Source organism: Amblyomma maculatum, chromosome 1 (genome assembly GCF_055883805.1).
Source record: "Amblyomma maculatum isolate TAMU_Amacu chromosome 1, ASM5588380v1, whole genome shotgun sequence".
Taxonomy (NCBI): Eukaryota; Metazoa; Arthropoda; class Arachnida; order Ixodida; family Ixodidae; genus Amblyomma; species Amblyomma maculatum.
In genome coordinates this window covers 304,018,575-304,040,053 of record NC_139344.1, presented here as the reverse complement: position 1 = coordinate 304,040,053, position 21,479 = coordinate 304,018,575, and the positions used below count along the sequence as shown (strand labels likewise).

The 21,479-nt window shown below is 44.0% G+C and overlaps 3 protein-coding genes across 4 annotated transcripts in view; 2 read left to right on the top strand and 1 right to left on the bottom strand.

The window, feature by feature from the left end:
* LOC146206971 (uncharacterized) overlaps positions 1-8,316 on the top strand; it is a 138,765-nt gene extending 130,449 nt beyond the window's left edge. Inside the window, exon 3 of the transcript XR_014703896.1 lies at positions 8,024-8,316. The gene's annotated coding sequence lies outside the window, so the exon portion shown is untranslated. The remainder of the gene's footprint in view (positions 1-8,023) is intronic.
* LOC146206970 (uncharacterized) lies at positions 8,054-9,906 on the bottom strand. The gene is made up of 2 exons (XM_084588914.1): positions 8,844-9,906; positions 8,054-8,262 (listed from the first exon to the last, which is right to left on the bottom strand). The coding sequence occupies exons 1-2, from the start codon at positions 8,962-8,964 to the stop codon at positions 8,054-8,056; spliced, it is 330 nt and encodes a 109-aa protein (XP_084445040.1). The 5' UTR covers positions 8,965-9,906.
* A 4,876-nt stretch (positions 9,907-14,782) lies between these two features.
* On the top strand, positions 14,783-19,551 carry LOC146206969 (uncharacterized). Of its 2 annotated transcripts, none has more exons than XM_084588006.1 (3): positions 14,783-15,113; positions 16,043-16,127; positions 16,230-16,331. In XM_084588006.1, the coding sequence occupies exons 1-3, from the start codon at positions 14,923-14,925 to the stop codon at positions 16,278-16,280; spliced, it is 327 nt and encodes a 108-aa protein (XP_084444132.1). In that variant the 5' UTR covers positions 14,783-14,922; the 3' UTR covers positions 16,281-16,331. The 2 variants fall into 2 exon arrangements, 1 of the variants encoding a protein (XP_084444132.1); XR_014703678.1 differs by lacking the exon at positions 16,230-16,331 and adding an exon at positions 18,093-19,551 and having other exon boundaries at positions 14,789-15,113.
* Positions 19,552-21,479: the final 1,928 nt, after the last annotated feature.

The following is a 21,479-nucleotide window of genomic DNA, read 5'->3' as shown; positions in this document are numbered from 1 at the left end:
GTAGCCTGCTGGATTTTTGCTGGTTGTACTGGTTCCAGCAGGGTGCTTGCTGGTTTTCCACTGGTCCCAGCAGGCGACCTGCTGGTTTTCCACTGGTCCCAGCAGGCGACCTGCTGGCTGTGCTGGTTCCAGCAGTGTGCGTCTGCTGGTCTCAGCAGGCAACCTGCTGGCTTTGCTGGTTCCAGCAGGGTGCTTGCTGGTTTTCTTTGCTGGTTTTAGAATTTTGCTGGTTCCCTTCTGGAATGCTACTGGAACCAGCAAGTAACCCACCCAAGTTTACAAATGCATGTAATGGAGTTCATTTACGCACGTGAGAACTTGTTGCATTCCCCTATCGCGAGCTCATTAATTCTACAAAAACGTAGCACGGAAAGTATATACCCGTTTTTACACCATGTTTCTGCTCCGTGATCAAAATATTACCGTAGCTGCGAAAGACACCTTTTTAAAGAAGCTATGCTTTTTTTTTTTCGGCCGGTAGCCGCAGTGTTATGCCGCTATGAGCTGTTGCAAACATCAAAGATGCAAAAAATGTTATCTGATCTTTACGATTTTGTTTATCACGGCGTAATGCACGAGGCTGTTACTGCTGTCACCTTCATCATCTGCTGGCGTAGCAGACGACGCGCCTTCGAACGATCTGGTGCAACGATCAGAGCAGAGCGAATACAATTACGTGTAAGAAGATATACAAATAGTAATATTAGCACAATTTGAAATATTTCAGGAGTATTTGTTCGTAACGTTTGACAAACGCGCATTTTCAGCGCTTATGACACTATCGTAACCAGTCTCCGGTTGACGCTCAACAAGCCAAAAGAAGCCGTTCCGAAGTTTAGACATTTACGTAGCTGTGCTGGCTCGTGTTTGCAAATGCGGGAGTATTTTGTGCTTTTTACAATATTTAAATGTCGTCGGCAGTATGAATTATTTAAGGCATTTTATCTGAAACATCTACGTAAGTTTGAACAGGTCAAAGTGGTGTGACAACTTCTATCAAGACTGAGAAATGTGATGCGACATCTGCAAGGCCTAGGACCTGCGTGTGTTTGGTAAGTAAAAAAGTGCATCTCATTTCTTTTTTTTTTTTTTTTCGTAGTCCTCGCGTTGTGTAACGTCTAGTGGATTTGCGAGAGCTTATTATAGGCACGAAGGAAAAGAACAGAGACAAACGGGAACAGTTACTCAAGCGCGCACCAGTGCCAGCGCAGTTCGGCAGTGATGAGGGCCGCTTACTAGTCGAGTGACTATCAAAGTGAGCTGGTAATTTTGTCGTCCCTAGTTTAAAATGGGCCATATCATTTTGCCGAAGTATCATTGGTGCTATTTTCGGCAAGTGAAATATCTTTGTCGTCCGTTTGTTTTTCGCTTTGTACGAACAATGGTGAACAGCCAAGGATTCAAAGAATGTCTAATCGCAAGTTAACACACATTCGATACGGTTCGTTGCAAATAGACTAACTAGACTGTCTTTCCATGCCAGTTCATTTGCAGGGTATGGGTGTATGACTTGAGTGGCATACCAAACAAGGTTAAAAGAATATGCTGCTAAACAGTCATGTCTGGCTAGCAATGGGTATACCTCTAACCTCTCTGATTTAATTTAAAGGAGCGAACAGTCTAAGAGTCCAATGTAAACGTTGGGGATTTTTTTTTTTTTAGGTTTGTTGTTGATATTGACAAGAATGAGTCTTATTATGATTTAGGGAGAAATAATATTAAATGAAAAGCGGCATTGTTTTCCTTCTATATTAAATGAAAAGCGGCATTGTTTTCCTTCCACTTTTCATTTAGTATTCTTTCTCCCTAAATCATTTTAACACTCATTCTTGTCAACATCGACAACAAACCTAAAAAGAAAAATTATCCCCAATGTTTACCTTGGACTTCTAGACTGTTCGCTCCTTTAAATTGTATCATAACGAGCCCCTCATTTCATCTAACCTTTCTGGTAATACCACACCAGTTGTTACGTGGCATCTGCCTAAAGCAATGCAGACACTTTCCTAGGAGTGGCATTCTCATGGTTGAATGAATGAAACACCAAGGGGGCGTGTGGGCATTGGTGCAGTCTGCACAGACACATGCAAAAGCTAGCCACCCACACATTAGTAGCAGCGCTGTTCATTGAAAATTTTCTCTAAACGTGGTTTGCATCACACTTGACCAGTTCTCATGTGGATTTGCACCAAATATGTGGTTCTTGGGTAGATGCTTTCAATTTTCATTATTCAACTTTTATGTGCAGTAGCATGGTTTTGGTAGCATATTTTTCTGGTCTTTTTTTCATGCAGCTACCTTCATGGCACCATCTGAGTTGGAGCTGGAGCACACCTGCCGCAGTACCACAGTCTCAAAGGGAAAATGTGTCCATGCAGATTGCAGAATTTATATGGGCATGGAAAATAAAATTAAACTATGAGTCATGACTGAAACCTCTGCTGTTGCCTTTATTTTCTTTGTGCAGTCCAAGGCAGTCGCTGCACCAAATTCTCGTAGGCTGACAAGCCCCCAGAGAACCAATCCACCAAATTCTGACTATATGCAGCCGTCGGTTGAAACCTAGCAGCCAATGGTTCCAATAGCTGCTGGTTCCAATAGCTACTGGTCCCAGCAGCTACTGGTCCCAGCAGCTACTGGTCCCAGCAGCTACTGGTCCCAGCAGCTAGTCCCAGCAGCTAGTCCCAGCAGGTGCTGGTCCCAGTAGCTGCTGGTTCCAGCAGCTGCTGGGAATGTGCTAATAACCCAGCACTGCTGGAACCAGCAGGATCCCAGCAGGAAACCAGCAGAAATTTTTCACCTGGGTGGCGTAGCGTGCGGATATCGGCCCGGTGGAGCGGCGTAGTGAAAACACGCATAGTGGAGAGCTCGATTAGGCCATATATCTGGCGATCTTAGCATGCGCTGACATCGGACCACCTTTAGCGTGTCCATCGAAATGCGATCGTCGTAGCTGGGCTACGCACATATTGCGGGTCAGAGAGCCGAGCGTCTATAATCATGAGCCATCGCGGCGGGGACGTTTTCACGCAGCCGCAAAAATAAGCAGATAAGATTTTCTGGCAGCAATGAAAATGCAATAAAAAGCGTATCCAGATGCCCACTGGCAGCAACAGGTTAGCTTTCACGCTGATGGCATTTAATGTGTCCTGAATTAGACATAGCACGCTGTATGCACATTTCACCGCATGCAGAGTGTCACTGTGTTGTGGCAGATGTATTAATTACCTCGTTAAAATAAAAAAATAATAAAAAACTGTCGGTATTATTCTGCTTGGTTTCTGAGCATGTTGCATAAAAACACTTTATAAAAGTAGCAACGCTGCTCGTCTGATGCAGGTGCACATCACACCACAATGTCCCAAGAGAAACAAAATTTGTCATGTACAGCCTATCTTTGCTGCTGTTTACCAGTTTTGCACTTGCAATAGCATCCGGCACTTTCTTTCAGTGCAGCAAGATTCCTCAGAGGAGAGAAGGGTGATGAGGTCAGCTAGAGAAATGCCTTCACATATACTATTTGACGATCAGGAAGTGAAGGAACAGACATGAAGAGTGAATATGATATATGATGCCTAATTACAATGAGCTAGATGCAGTATGGAAACCATTTTCTTGAAGCAATTGTCAATTGAATGTAGCATTCATGCACACATTAACCAGTGCACATGCTACACAAAATCCGAACCTGTCTCTGAGTGAAGCAAGGGAGCCAAAGGGGAAAACAAGCGTGACTTTAAGGACACCGTAAGTAAAAAGTAACAGCAACAAAAAAGAAAAACAGAAGCATGCACGGGGACAATATTAGACAAAAAGAGGCATGAATTGCAAGGCTGATGTGGCCTGCAGCACATCAGGGTGGTGTTCTGGATTTTTTGGCAAAGGTTCATTAATGCCAGGTGATAATACTGTATGATTTGTATTGGCTTTGCCATCCCCTGTGTGCTCTTCCAGCAATGCATAATGTCCAACGTGCAACTGCCTATCATCCACTCTCTACACTCTGACTCAAAAACATGCTCAAATGAACCTCACCTGAATACAGGCATAAATATGGGAATAAAGCATGAAATTTACTTTTTCGACATTCTGATTGCATATCATTGGAAAACTAAACATGATTTAAATGAGCGTATGATTTGCAGCTAGTGTGTCTTGTATGCATGGTTTTTCCAACAGGTTGCAGTATAGCTTCTGTCCTTTATTTTGGTAAAACATGCACACTTTAAGAGACCTGCTACTCACGTAACACATTCCCTGTAGCTTCAACAGCTTGTCGTTGACTAACAATTGGTGTATCATTTGCTTTCGGGACTTTTTGGCATTTTTTTTTACATGCACCTGACATGGAGCCTTGCTTATAAGAAAACTGAAAATTAGAATATACAAAACAATACAAAATTTATTTACAGCACTCCACACTCTACAATACACAGCCTAAAAAATGAAAGGCTGTCACACATTCAAGTAATTACAGTATTGTACTTGTACAGCTCATCGCCATATCTGAAAGGTGGCACGGCCTTGGAGACCAAAGAAGAGAAATTAGTTATACAAAGCAAGGGAACACAAGATAGGGTCAAAAACCCATTCTCCAAGTGTTTGGCCCAAGATAACCCCAGCACCAGCAAAGCAAGCACCCACTGTTTTACCAAAGAGTACCCAACACCACTGAGGATTGGTCCCCAAATGCTCAAACCACTAGGCTGCAACTACAGTCAAGGGATGCTATGCGTTCCGCAGTATTACCAGTATCAAAGATTATGGAACTCAATGTCATTTAAATGGTAGTCGGCACTTTGGAAAGAGCAAGTATTCCGATTCTGTTATGGACAGGGCAAAGGTAGTTACAGTGTGTGTAAGAATGATTTTACCTGTGCATAAATGCCTGCCACACCTAGAATGTTCCCTTTATGCAGTCTACCAAAAAGCAGAAATGTTTGTCTCAGGAAGACAAGCCTTAAGCATTATTTCAGCAAGTCACTCAAGGTGACGGCTATCAGGCAAACCAGCACAGCACTTGAAAACTTCATGCTCTAAAAACAATTGTGGGGACACGCAAGCTCAGCATTTACCGCTATGACACAACAGCTTTTATGGCTCCTGTCTGCAGACTCTCATTCGTGTGAATCGACTTTGCTACTGCTAACATCTAGTATTTATTCTATGATACATATCAGTAGCATATACCTGTAAGTTATCCAATTATGTGGAAGAGCACTTGTCTAGATACCAATAAAGCCCACTCTAACCAAGCTGTACGGATGCGTTTCCATGGCCTAAGGGTTGCCTGTCTTATTACCCAAAGATCCTGCAAGGTTTATCACCTCACACATTCATCTCAAAGGTGAAGCCAGAGACATCACACTGAGTACTCGGCCATGTCACCTGTCTGAAATGTGCCCAAGATTTTCCCCTCACAACGTCACATTTTGTGCAGAAAAGAGGCTTTAACGTTGCTGCATCAAAAAAAAAGCAAGAAGCCAATAGCTGAACATCTACGCTACATTAGGCTCTGCTGGCTCGCAAGACATTTGACCACAGTACCAACAGCCAAGTTATAGATGCAGCTGTGGCAGAGGCTGTACCACAGAAACAACAGACGAATGTGGTCAAGATAAAATGAAATCGCTTTGTTCACAAATTCTTCAATACATCATGAAAAAGAATGGCTCACTTATGGATAGTATGACGTCTACTGTGTTCAATAGGATTGTACCTTCAGGAAGTTATCTTTTGAATGCAATCTTAAGAATATATTGTGGTGTTCAATTTAGGCTGTACACATAGCAGACGTGCAAAATATGGAACACATTCTGAGGGTTAAATGCAGAGAGGATTGCTGAAGCTGATATAATAGGAAAGCATAGGGATACTAGATAACGTAGAAAACAAATGTGACAATAGGATAGGTGTAAGTGAAACTAGTGCAGCTGTCACTTATGAGAGCAAAAAGTTATACAACTCAGTGCTAGCACAATGGTACAAAATGTTGAAAAGTGATGATGAAACAAGTGTCCTTGAAAGTACTTCCACATAAATGAGATGAAAGTGATTGGCATAAAATGTATGCCCCTTCCTTAAAATTCTCAATTTAAAGCTCACAAAGAACAATGAAGATAAGGCTACAAAAGCAACTAACAGAAAAAAAATAATGAAGCAGTTATACACAGCTGCAATCATTCGATAAACATCTCGAGTGATGAAGCCATGCTTCAGTGGCTTAGAGCATGAATATGTGAGCTTTACCAACCCTCTTTTAACATATGTGAGTGCCGGAGGGCATGTGGCAGCAGCAAGAATGTGTCAAGAAGCAACTGGCCCAGATAGCAGCCTCATAATAGGGGTATGGAAGGTCTACACACAACGCTATCATGGAGGGAGACATTTTATGGAACAAGATATGTAGCAATGCACAAAAGGAGCAAAGCATTTTGTAGAGCTGCAGTCAAAAATTTATGAAGGACAACCTTATCAAAAAGTTTTTATTTCATTCCTGCGCTTGTGCATCATTATTGTGACTATGTGTTATATAGTGAAACATGAAATGCCAAGCAATTTATCTCGTACACAAATGAATGCATTCTTTCCCTTGCAAAGCCACCTTCAAGAACTTTTTCCAGTGGGTGCACATGCACATCAATATCACCTAGTTACAAAACAGAGAAGTCAATAGTTGCCTTTGTGAAAAAACTGAAGAATATAAAAATGTTCATTGATAGCCGAGCCACACAAATGATGCAGAGGTTAAACAGGTTATCTGGGATCTTGATTAACATCACTACAAAGCATCAGTAATTGCAGTGCAAAATGAAACTGGCAAATTTTGCAATAGTGGAATATAAAATTGCCAAAATGGGTTGACAAGTTGGCGGGGGCCTCATTTTCCGTGCATACAACAATGAAAGACAATGACCACCAAATAGACGCACAAATTATCCTTGGGAAAACTAGTTGATTGCTGTTCATCTACATTCAGCATATGAAGGAAGCAATAGAAAACAAGCATAAAGGCAACCAAATACAAAGAAGCACAGCTCGCTTCACTCTGCAGTTTGTGGAAAAACACAGTGGGCACCTGACGTTTCACCCTAGTAGCACACAAGATAGGTGTAACGAAATGGACTCTGCTATAGAAAACAACTGCAGACACATCCACCAGGGTGCACGTATGTCAAATATTCTCACTGAAGTAGTACATCGCAGACTGCCTGCTTGCCACAAACACCAAAGTGAATTGTGAACTATTGGTGCACGCACGTCCTACTCAGAATGGCACTTCTGGAGGTAGAAGGAGAACGTTTTTGTACCTTCCTGTGTTTCATTGACATGAAGCACTTAATAAAATACGCACTGAGTTTAAGCGGAACACAAAAAAGCAAAGTATACAACAAAGAATGACAGCTCTCAGCAAGGGCCACAGCACTTGTAGAAGAATACACTCAGTATGTCTACAGATGGTAGACAAAAAATTATAGCACCAAAGAAAGGTTTGGTTTGGTTTGTGGGGTTTAACGTCCCAAAGCGACTCAGGCTATGAGAGACGCCGTAGTGGAGGGCTCCGGAAATTTCGACCACCTGGGGTTCTAACATCGCACTAATGTGCACTAACATCGCACAGCACATGGGCGCCTTGCTTTTCACCTCCATCGAAAAGCGGCCGCCGAGGCCGGGATTCGATCCCGCGTCTTTGGGAACAATAGTCGAGCGCCGTAACCACTGCGCCACCCCAAAGCTGAACTTGGTTCTTGCACATGCTATCAACAAAATGTACACCAAAGAGATGGTTATATCTCAAAACCACAGAAAAAATTAAGACTTGGACGGCTTTTCAGCAGTATGCTATCGAACATGAAGCAGTAAGAATGTGCACATTGATCACTTGTGGCATATATCAAAATCATGACAGCGAGTGAAAATCTCAAGTGCAGGTGATCAAGTTGTTCCTGTCCGAGTTAATATAAATGTTGCACGTCCTCTTCCTTGTACTTGTTGATGTTCCTGCTGCGATTACCATTTGCAGGTGGCGTCAATGTCATGTGATCTGCACACACTACAAGCTGTAACGATCTTCAAAAAGAGCTGTCCATCTGCATAGCACTTCACATCTGATGTGGCCGTCCAGGGACAAGGCGTGGCCTCCCAGATTATACAAGCCTAGCAGAGAGGTTAATGATGTTGAATATGGCCCCAGGACTTCTCGACCACATGATGACTCGGATTGGAAGTGCTGCAACGGCTGCACAAGGTCCACACGATCACCTGCAAATGTTTAGTGCCTAAATTATATGCAAATAAAATATCAAACACGCATGGCACAGGAACATTCAAAATCATCAAAGCTACAAGCTAGGCTGCGGTAAAGTGTAATCTATGAATGCAAGAAATGGTCAGTGCAAAACCTAAACCTAAGTGAACCATTTCCGTAACAGGTAAAGACGGCTTGGTGGCGGAAATTGTATTGTGGCTAACTTTTTCTTTCTTTTTTTGCAATTAAGGGAACGACTTATATCAGGCGATTTCACTTGTTTTTCCTTCCTCGGTCGTCGAAACCATTAACCAAGAAATCTTGACAACTACAAGCACACTCAGCTTTTTTTTTTTTTTTTTTTTTTTTTTTTTTTTTTAAGTTCATGCAGTGTAGAGAAGTTGAAGAAAATTATAATGCATCGTAGAAATATGCAGCTAAAAGCAACGCAAAGTGCTGATTAAAAATATCGGATTCGCCGCATGCGTCCTGTGAGTATTCCTTTAATCTTCAGTCATTTCCCGCCTGCGTACAACTTGAATGCGAATGACGCTGTATGAACAGTCACCTTTACAGGTTTTCTTATTGCACTTACCTCTGTGATGCTCGACGTGCTGCACCATTTCCAGCAGATTGACTGCGTTGCCCTGCTGGTCGACACCCATCGAGAAGCCCGACACATTCCGGGAGCTTGTCGCTCGGCCGAACGAATACATTTCGTGCCATCCAACATCAGAGGCGTTCACCACTGGCGATCACACCCGAAGCACCAGTAGCTCAACAGTTCAACATTCCGAGCGCAGGACAATTCTCGCCTCGGAGCTTGCAAAGCCGCCACACTACACTCCTCGTCAGATGATTGATCTGACTGTACTGACGAGCTATCTTTCAAGACAATTTGACAGCATTGCTGTGCTGCAGCAAATCCTCGATCACTACTTGCAGACGACGAACGGCACGAAGACCACTCATAAGCGTACAAGTTCTTTCTTTCCTCCATGTAAGCTATAGTGAACTAGAATATATATTCTAGTTCACTATAATGAAAGCGTACCTCCCTTCATGCCTCCCTCCATGGCCGCCGCCATTGCTGGGTTATCATAACCGCACAGACCAATGATTTCTTACCATAGGAAGAAAGGGTTTGAAATAAGAAAGCAGTTAGCGCCGTCACGCGGCCGCAAGCTTCTGCCCCCATTACAGATTGTCTCAAGCGTCCTTTATTTCATACGCGCTCATTATTTGCCTTTCTATTGCGTTTAAAAGCCATGCAAGGTGTATATAAAGTTATCCTTTTACTTTTAATAACAAGCTAAGAAACTACGGTAGGCTAACGGCTGCATAAATCAGCTTGCCTGTCGCCATAGTCTCATTAGCATAATTCGGGCACCTCGCCACTCGGCGAAATTATGGCGGCCAAACGTCAGCATTTTCGGTAATGGCGGCACATCAGTTACGTCATGACGCGTCAATTTGACGTAATCTAAATATGCCTGCGTATCACGTGTTTCACGTGACATAGCTCCAGCCAATCAAATTTGAGCATCCGCTCCTTCCCAGTATGCCATTATTTTCATCACATTGGTTAATCGAGCGTAAGTGTTCTCCAAACCACCATCAGTAACTTTGCTTCCACTCCAAAATCATTCGTATTTGTCATCCAGGCAACAAGGATAGCTCCGGTTGAAATCAATTTTCACGGCTACGTCATTTTGACGTAACCGCTAAAAGTGCTTGCCTCAACTGATGGTTTCGCGCCAAAAGTTTGAAGCACGTGACTCTTTTCAGAGCCAATCAGAAAGACAATATGGCGCCGCCAGGGGAAGGCGAATATCGAGGATCGGGCCCCAGGAGTAACGGCTCGCGGTGCGACGCGCGCGCCCCTCGCGGCGGGAAGAACAGTTTGGTAGGGAGACGTGCGCCCGGCCGTACAGCGGAGACGCGGCAGATCTGCTGTGCGTGGGGCGCATTCGCCGTTCGTTCTTTCGATTCGCAGCATTCTATGGTCACAAATGAATTGCTAAGTTGCAGACCTTGGATTGCTGCTGTTGCACACATTTTCACTGGCATGATAAAATATTTTTCGCGTCACCGAATAAGCTTTACGAAGCGAAGCGACGCTAAGGCGAATAGCTGCCTTCCAACGAGCAGTGAGCTAGTCCTGTGTTCACCAAGTGGAACCAAGTTTCGCACTTCAGGCCGAACGCCTCAAGGATGCTGGCTATCCTGTTTCTCTGCTGACGGCAGTCGCGGAAAGCTTACTTAAGCCGCTACGGAAGTATGAAAAGCGCGAACCTGCATTCAGCACTGCCTCTGATATTAGACAGAAAAAGAAATACGTGGTGGTGCTTTACGTTCACCGCGTAACGCACAACCTAAAAACAATAGCGGGAAAGTTCGATGTAGACGTTGTTTCCACGGCACCTCAAAAACTGTCTAGTCTGTGCGCTCTGACGAGCCTAAGCCACCAGAAACCGGCATGTAGTGTAAAGCATGTAACTAAGTTCGTTGCCTGTAAGGTGGGTGTTGTGTATGAAGTCCCTCTAAGCTGTGGCCGCGCCTATATAGGCCAGACTGGCCGATGTCTAAATGAGCGCTTAAGGGAACATGCTGCATCGTTCAAATCGTCCCAATCTAATAACCTGCCTAGGCATTGTTTAAGTTGCAAATGCCATCCACTTTTCGGGCAAACAAAAGTTCTTGGACGGTCTAAGGTGCAATTAGCAAGAGAGCTTCTTGAGGCGTCATTCATCCGTAGATTAGGAACCGATAAGTGCGTAAGTGAAACGTCGGTTGTTCTGTTGAAAAAGAAAGCATCGTTTTTAAATGCTGTGTAGGTTTTTTTGTACGAAGTGTCTAAAGGTACGTCCGACGTATCCATTCGATTCTCGTAAAGATACGGCGGACGTCGATATAGGGGGTATTCACTGACGCGCTGTGCGCTGTGCATTGTGGGTAATTGAGGCGCAGTCGGCCATTTTTGTGTCCACGGAACGAACAGGGCGAACGTACGTATCAAGTGCTGTCGTGCGGTTCTACAAGCAGTGGCATCCGCAGCTATATGTTATTTATTGAGCTATCGTAGACTGTAATAGACGCGTGCACAGTGTAAACAACGGAAGCTGAAGAGCTGCGCGAAAGACCTCGGCATTTTAAGGTTCCGGAAGTACACACGAACAACTCCACCCGAACGAGACACTTCCCCGAGATGCGATGCCACGTATGGCTGGCACGGCACAACCGCACAATTATCATGGAATGTGAGAAATGTATGTCAAAGTGGGCTGGACTGGAATCTCCCTGATGTGCCCTAGCAGCCAGCTCTTGTCACTATGTGTGCACGACTGTTCTTCACGCACTCGGAAGACACATTCCCGGTAAAAGAGCAGCGCGGCAATGTATCGCTTGCAGTCATGCGCATGCATTCAGCGCGCCGCCAACACCTCCTTGTCGTGTTTTGTTGTAATAAAATCCTTCAAAGAGCACTCGCTAAACTTTGTATTGCCGTACTTGCCTCATTCGATCAGAAGAAGTCGGATGTTCGCATCGTCTGTGTCGGCTGCTAATCAAAGCAGACCGCATGCAGATTCGGTGAAGGAACGTAGGCGGGCAGAGTTGTTTTGCAGAAGGTTGGAAGAACTTTATAAACAAATTTATCTCTAATAACAAATCAAGTTTAGCTTGGCCAAAACTGCGCTTTATTTCAAGAGTTTTGTTGCAAAAAGTTATTTCGAGCCCGCAAGGCAACGAGGTGGCGCTACCGGTGTCATCGCTGTGGCTGTGGCGTGTGGCAGCGGTTTCTTTTGCTTCCTTACCGCCACAGACGATGCAAACATCCGACTTCTTCTGATCGATTGAGGCAAGTACACCAAACAAGTTTTGTATAAAAGATACTGGCTACTAAACGCCATTTCTATGCAGAATATCAGCTACAAAAATTCAGCGGTTTAGTTGGTATAAACGTTGGACGGCACGCACGTAATTGCACAAAGAGCGAGTTCGTCTGCTTCAACCGCGGCTCTTAACCCAGCCGCTTGTAACGTAGTTGCGTTCTTCGAGTGGTCAGTAGGCTTGCGGTTGGTTTCTTGCGATGAAGCTCGTCTGTAGGAGAAGGAATTCATGAATGTGGCACATATTTATGCGTGGGCACAGGCCGACGCTTACCGTGCTGTTACGCATATCGACTGCACACGGGTTGGTACCAAAGTTTTGTTTCGTACAGGTCTCTGTCCGCATCGCGCCCACTTTGCAGATAAATCGAACTGCCACTCATGATACCGATTGAGTTTTCATAACAACGGTGCTGGCATGAGGCAGAGTGACAGAGCAAACGGACGCGCACGAACAGCTAACCTAACCGCCGCCCCGTACTAGTACTAGTATAGTGTTCTAGAATTGGGAAGTGTGCCGTCTTCGGCGCGCGGCAATGGGAGCGACGTGGTCGCCGGAGCGATGAAAAGCGTAGGTGGCGCTGTCAGCCGTAGGAGCGCATCACAAGCGCGCGCGCCGCAGAGGAAACGCTTGGGGCGTCTGCTTTTGCGGCTCGTTTCCTGCGTGAATTTTGTTGCATCGCGTTGCTTCTCTGGCTGTTGTACTATGGCGCGTTGTTGAGTGAAGAGCGATGATTGGTCAAGCAGGAAAACACATGTTTGCAGAGAGCACAGTTCCGTCCGTCTCGTATGACTTTCGCCACCCCCCCTTTTTTAATGATTGCTCTTTTCCTTTCGTTCTTTCTTCTTGCTCATTGCGCGCTCTTTCTGCTGCCTTCCCTATTCTAACCCTTCCCTTCTCGAAATACACTCAAAGCATGGTTTCCTAAGCAACAGCACCGCGGAAGACATTCGGGTAACTTTGCAGTCCACAGTCGACCTCGTCAACTACTTATCTGCAAAATGCGATTTTACATACATTATCACATCGAGACTAAGCCAAGACAAACTAGAAAACCTCTTCGGCATCGTGACCCACGCCAACGAAGCCCCCAAAGACAGGAAATTGTAATGCTGAAATTGTAAATGCCTTACTTGGAATTAGCCGCACAAGCGAGAAACCTACCCAGCTTCTTTCAAATCCTATTGATGAGCTTGACCGTTTGGTTGACGAGGGAAGGCTCGAGGACGTCGAAGCTACTTTGAATTCCCTTCCTTCAGATGACCACAGATACGTCACTAGGCACATTTCTAGCCGTCTCATAGCTTATATTGCAGGATATGTCGCTAGAAAGTTCATGAAGAAGTCGAAATGCAGTACTTGCTCCGCTTATCTCATTTCAAGCAAATCGTTCGCGGCACAAAAAGAAGAAAATCAATTTATCTCAAACTTCGACCACGGAGGTCTTCTTTATCCGTCCTCGGAGCTTGCAAAGCTCGTGCACACGCTGGAAGAGTCTTTCAAGGTTTTTTTTTTTTAGTTCAAGAAAGATTAACGCAAATAGCATGCGGGAATTTGCGCTGTTTTTGCAAAGCGCAGAGGTTTCCAAGCTTGGTTGCCCTACTCATGACAAAGAAATGACACTTAACATAGTGAAGTTCTACGTCCTCATGCTATTGCGTTTTTATGCCAAGTCGCTAAACCAAGATCAGACCTCTAAAGCAGAGCAGGTAAAGCACCTAAAGCTGAGGAGGTGCAAGTAATTGTGTTTGAGGACTTTATTTAGTCATTCTGCCTTTCTCTTGTGTGTTTTCAAATTTAGCAGCTTAATTTATTCACGGCCTAGTACAGTTCATTAATATTCTCATGTAGTTCTGTACAGTTTTATACGTTTGTACCATATTCTTGCACTAAGTCGCGATTTTTTTTTTTCACGTCGTCCATTATGTGGTTTAGTTCATTGCTATGTGCTCTCATTCATTCATTTCGTTTTGAGTAGGACTGCCAGTTCATATGTATTCGCCCACATTTAAATAAAGTCATCAGTAAGCGCTGGCATAATTTCTGTCTTCAAGCAATCTTCGCATACCTCTATTTACATGTGGCGCAAAAAGTACGCTAGCCTAGCCTAAAACACCATTCACTGCGTTTTCAGTACGTGCGAGCGTCGATGGAAGACTTCAGTCTAGCCCGCATAAAACAGTGCATCTAATATTAAAAATTTACATGATCATAGAAATACGTTAGACATTCGTCATTGAACCTCCCGCTAGTGTTCGACAAATAAAGTACCCAATACGTTCAGGAAATATATCTTGCCGTTGCTTGTCAGTTCGTCGGCAATCTGTATCTTACATTGCCTGTATTTGTATTGCCGTTCCCTGACGACGGCCGCTTAGCTTATTTTATAGGGAACTAGTTGTTTTGTTCATGAACCGTTTTAATACATTTAGACAAGCGTGTGGGAGCTAAAGCGACACAATTTATTGCGCCTTCGGAGTCCGATTGAAGTAGCGGTAACGGTTCACCCAGCTGTCTGCTCCGCGCTCACTGCGCTCCTCTAAACGCTCCTCTAGTGTTCCTGTATATGCTCCCTAGGGAGCAGAGTTGCGCGACTGACATCCCTGCGCCGCTCTTGGCGATGACGTCAAACGTTCCATTCGAAGGAGGAGTCAACTTGCCAAGAGCAACAGGAGGAGCCAACTTTACAGGCGAAACATTTTTCTCGCCGCTTGCAGTGCCGTCGGCTGTCGTCGCATCGGTTTCTACAGTGTGTTCCCACCTTTTTTGTGCGCTCTAATGGCATGGCTGTGCAGTGCAGAACGTTCTCTTCAAATATGATGGGGTGCAGTGCGCCAAACTGCACAAACGGCACCGAAAGCGGCAAAGTGTTTTATTCAGTGCCCTGCGGAAGGTTAGTCCTACGTCGGCGACTGCAGTGGCTTTTAAGTATGGGCCGCGTGAAACAGCCCCGAAAGGAGCTCGAATATGCAAGGTATGTTGTTTTTATTTCATCTTAATGCATTCTTTGCGCTTATTTTCTGTAAAATGGCTTTGTTTATTAACGTTTGGGCGATCCCTAGACACGTTAATTTGCTTGCGCATCTGTCGACTTCATCGCTCGAATTCCTCGCGATGCACTTGAGAACTGCTCTTTTTCTGAGTGTAAGACACCAGCTCGTGCAGTATAATATGTTGGCGGTATATAATGCTACATCTCCTGCTTTTACTGACTGTCACCTCATCGTTTCGTGAACCACATTATTACTTCCCGTGCAATATTTTACTGGCCTTCCATATATTTCCCCCTAACTTTCCACTAATGTAAGTCTGATTTCACTCTAGCATCGCCGTTTAGTGAAGAGGGTCACGAACGACAGTGAAGTGCAGAATTTAATGCGAAGCTAATGTATGTCTTAAAGTATAACTAAACAACGCGATTCATAACTTGCTCGAAAACTATCTGTTGTGCTGGCTTTTTCTCTGGCTGACTGTGGTTTTAGCAGGTATAAACTGCATCCTTTTCCGTAATTTTAATGTCTCGATTTTCTTACTTGCGGTTCAGTTGCGTGTCGTTGTTGCCGTTCATTCGCCAATGTGTACTACAGTTAATGTCGCCGCGAAGCTGCGGTTAAAATTCTGATCGTAACTTCACCAGCGGGAACGCTGGAAAATTGCGCGGGATATGGTAATGCATGATTAGTGCTATTTTTTGCACACTTCTATTGCGGGGGTCATAAAATATTGTCATGAATTCATGATTGCACTGTCGCGTCTCTCATAACCTGAGTTCCTTTGGGACCTAAACCCCACAAACGAACAATGATTGCACTGTGCATCACCTGTTGCACATGGACCTTTTTTAAATACAAATCCAGTCAACAATGTTCGTACATGTTTTCTTCTGCACATAATCCTATGCAGGATCATTTCACAGCAGACCAGTTTGAGTGGTCCTACTTCAAAGGAAGGAAACTACTCAAGCCAGATGTGCCTACCATCTTTTCTGGTGAGTGAACCACTTGGAATTTCCAAATTTGCATTGCTCTTAATTCTCCCTTCATTGACATACCAACAGTGTACTCTTGCTCATGCAAGCATGCCTTTGCAGGCACTGGAAAACAGCATGGCTGATGAGCCGTCCCCACCGACGTTAGGTTAATACATTCAGCTCGATCACGCAATAGCTGTGTCGTGCATGAAAATTGTGAGGTGCACATTTTTCATTTTGCCTTTTTCACCTGAACAGCCGTATCAGTGTGCTGTGCCTGTGACTGCTCAGAACATGCATTCAGTATTAGCATATGAGATCTTTGAGTGTCCAGTGCACGATATGAATACTGAACATTAGGCTTTTCTTTGTATAATAATAATTCTGTAGCCTTGGAACTAACTCTACATTCATTGCAATGTCAACAATGTAATCTTTTTCATGCACACATGCCACTGGAAAACAGCATGGCTGATGAGCCGTCCCCATCGACGTTAGGTTAATACATTCAGCTCGATCACGCAATAGCTGTGTCGTGCATGAAAATTGTGAGGTGCACATTTTTCATTCTGCCTTTTTCACCTGAACAGCCGTATCAGTGTGCTGCGCCTGTGACTGCCCAGAACATACATTCAGTATCAGCATATGAGGTCTTTTAGTGTCCAGTGCACGATATCAATACTGAACATTAGGATTTTCTTTGTATATAATAATTCTATAGGCTTGGAACTAACTCTTCATTCATTGCAATGTCAACAATGTAATCTTTTTCATGCACACATGCCTTTGCAGGCACTGGAAAACAGTGTGGCTGATGAGCCGTCCCCACCGACGTTAGGTTAATACATTCAGCTCGATCACGCAGTAGCTTTGTCGTGCATGAAAATTGTGAGGTGCACATTTTTCATTCTGCCTTCTTCACCTGAACAGCCGTATCAGTGTGCTGCGCCTGTGACTGCGAAGAACATGCATTTAGTATCAGCATACGAGATCTTTTAGTGTCCAGTGAACGATATGAATACTGAACATTAGGCTTTTCTTTGTATAATAATAATTCTGTAGGCTTGATACTAACTGTTCATTCATTGCAATGTCAACAATGTAATCTTTTTCATGCACACATGCCTTTGCAGGCACTGGAAAACAGCATGGCTGATGAGCCATCCCCACCGACGTTAGGTTAATACATTCAGCTCGATCACACAATAGCTGTGTCGTGCATGAAAATTGTGAGGTGCACATTTTTCATTCTGCCTTTTTCACCTGAACAGCCGTATCAGTGTGCTGCGCCTGTGACTGCCCAGAACATACATTCAGTATCAGCATACGAGATCTTTTAGTGTCCAGTGCACGATATGAATACTGAACATTAGGATTTTCTTTGTATAATACTAATTCTGTAGGCTTGGAACTAACTCTTCATTCATTGCAATGTGAACAATGTACTCTTTTTCATGCAGACATGCCTTTGCAGGCACTGGAAAACAGCATGGCTGATGAGCCATCCCCACTGACGTTAGGTTAATACATTCAGCTCGATCACGCTGTAGCTTTGTCATGCATGAAAATTGTGAGGTGCACATTTTTCATTCTGCCTTTTTCACTTGAACAGCCGTATCAGTGTGCTGCGCCTGTGACTGCCCAGAACATGCATTCAGTATCAGCATATGAGATCTTTTAGTGTCCAGTGCACGATATGAATACTGAACATTAGGATTTTCTTTGAATAATACTAATTCTTCAGGCTTGGACCTAACTCTTCATTCATTGCAATGTCGACAATGTACTCTTGTTCATGCAGACACGCCTTTGCAGGCACTAGAAGACAGCATGGCTGTTGAGCCGTCCCCACCGACGTTAGGTTGGGTAGCTGACCCTTATTGTGCCACAGATTCTCCTTCTGTCACTTAAACTATTGCACTTCTCGCACTGTGGTTAAGCATGAAGTGTGTCTTCAGGCAACATATTTTTATCTGTGTGCAGGAACCTCGAAAGAAGACCGGGTGCTAGAGCTGGAGCGACCGCTCAACCTGGACCTCCTGAAACAGCTCTCAGCTGAAGACACTTAACCATGTTGAATGTCATTCCTGGTTTCTCCTTTTCTTTTATAACAGTGCAGCGCCTATGATTTACTCCAGTATTGTACTAAAATGATATTTGTATGGCTGACATTGTGTCTACTTCCCCCTGACGCTGCAACCACCATTTGGCAACTTAGTCTGAAACTGAAAATAGATGCTCTATAATATTAATCAGCCACACACAAACTCCAATGTGGTGACTCATGCTCACCTTTCAGAAATAACCTTTGTCTTTCTACACCATGCATTATCCCAAATAAAAAAAGTCTATGGAAAACTAGTGTCTACCCCTTTATGGTGTTATGGCCTTTAATGACTACCAGTGTTTCTGCACAGGACCTGCATGTCCCTCTGAGTGTTCAGCATTACAGTGAAGTGTACAGTGATTGTCAAGTACAATCTCTTTAGCCTCTCTACTTATTCTGCAGTAATGGTGTTACATAATGTACCTGTTACAGGAGCACTAGTCGGCTGTATACAATAAAGTTCTAAATACCAGCTGTTTGTAAAGTGTTTTTCTAATCCCTATCTCCTGCACAGCAGTAGGTTGTCAGTCTGTCTGCATGCTAACTAGATTTGCCTACTTTGGGTAACTGTTCTACTTATCAAAAAGCTCTGAAGGACCCTCTGATAACGGTGGTATTAAGGGGTGGGGGGACAGAAATTAAGATGAATATTAAAATACAAATTGGAATGTTACTATCGTAGCATTTTGCGTTACAGTGAATGCAGCCGTTAAAAAAAATCATATATTAAAAACGGAATGATGCTTACAAAAAGCATGCGACTGGATAAGGGCAGTTTGAACGATCGCAGCATGGAAAAGTTTCAGTGGACGAATGCAAGATATGGTGCTATAGGTAATATATTGCAAGATAATAGGGCGCGAGCAAGTCTGCGACCTGTGCTATTGGTTCAATTAGCCTGTCTGTCAATTGCATTGCTTTAGACTGCCTGGCTTTGCATTGCGTGCAGCGGGGTTTCGTTGTAAGCTTCGTCTAATATTACAGACGATCCCTACAGAATCGTGCATTGTAATGTTCTTTCTGCCGGGGGATGCAAAACTTTTCCACGCAAAACTTGCGTAGTATTGTCATTACTTGTATTTTTACATCATTAATGTCACAGCTACGAGCTACTGCAACCGTTTCGCCATCTCTGACAGATCATGCTGTGCCAGCATGTTATGCGAATCACATGTGTTTTCGATGTTATGTTTTCCAGAAAAATGCACGATGCGCTTGGCATCGATGCCTGCGCCTTTATACAGCGCAAGGAAAAAGGATGCCTGTAAATAGAGCGCGATGTACATGGCAATAAAAAAAAGCGAACTGCTTTACATCGTCTGCCCTGCCGTGATCACAGCCCCTGTACGCCCAAGGAGTGGCTTTCCCGCAGAGCCCCCCTGTAGACGCAAGGAGCGGCTTTCCCGTAGAGCTTGGAACATAATGGCGGACCTTCGCGCAACTCTGCTCCCTGCGGGAGCATATACAGGAACACTACGCTCCTCCTGCACACAGCGCCCTCTCTCCTGACATCGCTGAAACGACCAGCTCGCCGGCGGCAGACAGCACACTTCTCAATTCTAGAACACTATACCCGAGGCGCATAAATGTTCAACCGACGTATCAATGATCGAAGAGAGGACAGATTTTCACAACATTGGGCGCGAAATCGATAGCTACCAGTGCTCAGTGTTAGAGAAATTCTGCCTTGATCATGCGCAATTCAGTGTTTCAGGTGTGGTCAGTAGCTGTAAGTTTGAACAGTTCGCCTTTGAAGTCAGCGGCGCCAGCGATGGACCGGCGGAGCGATTTTCCACGCTACACCGCTGTCTTGCTAGAAAGCCTACCTAGGCGGCGTTTCACATTCAGCTGCTTTTTGTTGGCGCCGTAATTGAAAGCAACGCCTTCAGAAACTCGTTAAATGTTCAAAAATGTATTCTCTTCAACAGTTTCATTCCAGGCTGTCAAAGTAGGCGGACGTTGATAAAACAGTTGAGCACTCGTCTTTAGAAATCTGTAGAATCGCCTTCAGTTTGTAAAATTGGAATAGGTCACTTTCCGATCGCTGGGACGTAGACCCTCATGACAGCGCTGTCACGTGAATAAGAACCACACCAGACCGAAAGCTTGTCTCAATTAACATAGCTAGCCAAGGTATACCTTACAGCATTGTGTTGATTTTTATGGTGCATAAGCGACTAATGCCGCCATGCACCAAGAACAAGGTTTGATGTATTTATTTTGTGTGTAATGACTAAAATGTTCTTTAGGATGTAGCTTGTTTAGGAACATTTTAGGAAACCAAAAATGCAGGAAATTTGCACGTCTCTCCTAGGATCATGCTGGGATGGAAAGGGATCTGTTGCAAAATTGTGCAAAATGTTTGCTCTTATATTTTGTCGACTCTGGCGCACGTGTAAGATATGGTTTATTGTTAGTTCATCTCCACACTCCTTGCATATTGGTTTGTCCTCTTTCATAAGTATAAAGCTGTGTGTGAGGTGTGGGTATGTGTTTTGTGAAGATGACCTAAAATGTCCTCCATGTTGTGTTTTTGATTACTGCATGATTTCCATTCCTTAATGACAGGTTTGACAAGTATAGATTGTAGTTTATTTCAATGTTTCAAAAATCCTGCCATTTCACTCTCACTTTTCGTTGTACAAGCTTCTTGGTATCTTCATGCAGCATATTCACCCTCTGTAATTTAGCATTGCGTCAAGGTAATCTGGTTATTTCTTTCCATCACCTTTCAAGACAAATGTCCCGATTTCATAGTTTCTGACGACAGGAACTCCTTGGAAGTCATAGAAATAAATGAGATCCACAATCATGAGCTATCTAGGGTATGCATATACATGTCCATCGCTCAGTGGAATGGTGTCAGTACGCTGTTAGAACAGGTGTTGTGGTAACAACAACCATTGTCTGAGGTGGTCCTTTAATGGGCATTGAAATGCTATGTAACTACAGGTACTGATAGAACTCTTGATCATGTTATGTGATGATGCGATCCTTGCATGAATATAGGTATACATTTCAGAATCTGCAGTGCACCACTTGACCATTTGCCACCAGTTTGTGTGAAAATGTATTTTTCATGCATGTTAACCAGTGTTTAACAGATGACCCCTGTGCACAAGCCAAAAGTGCCACGAGCCAAATGTCACGAGGCCACACGACATGGCAGGAGCTGTTAAGTAAAGCTTACAAAGTAATATTTGAAATATGTTCTGGGACGTTTCAGCTCCAATTAAGAAAGGTTGAGGCTTACAGAGGTCTAT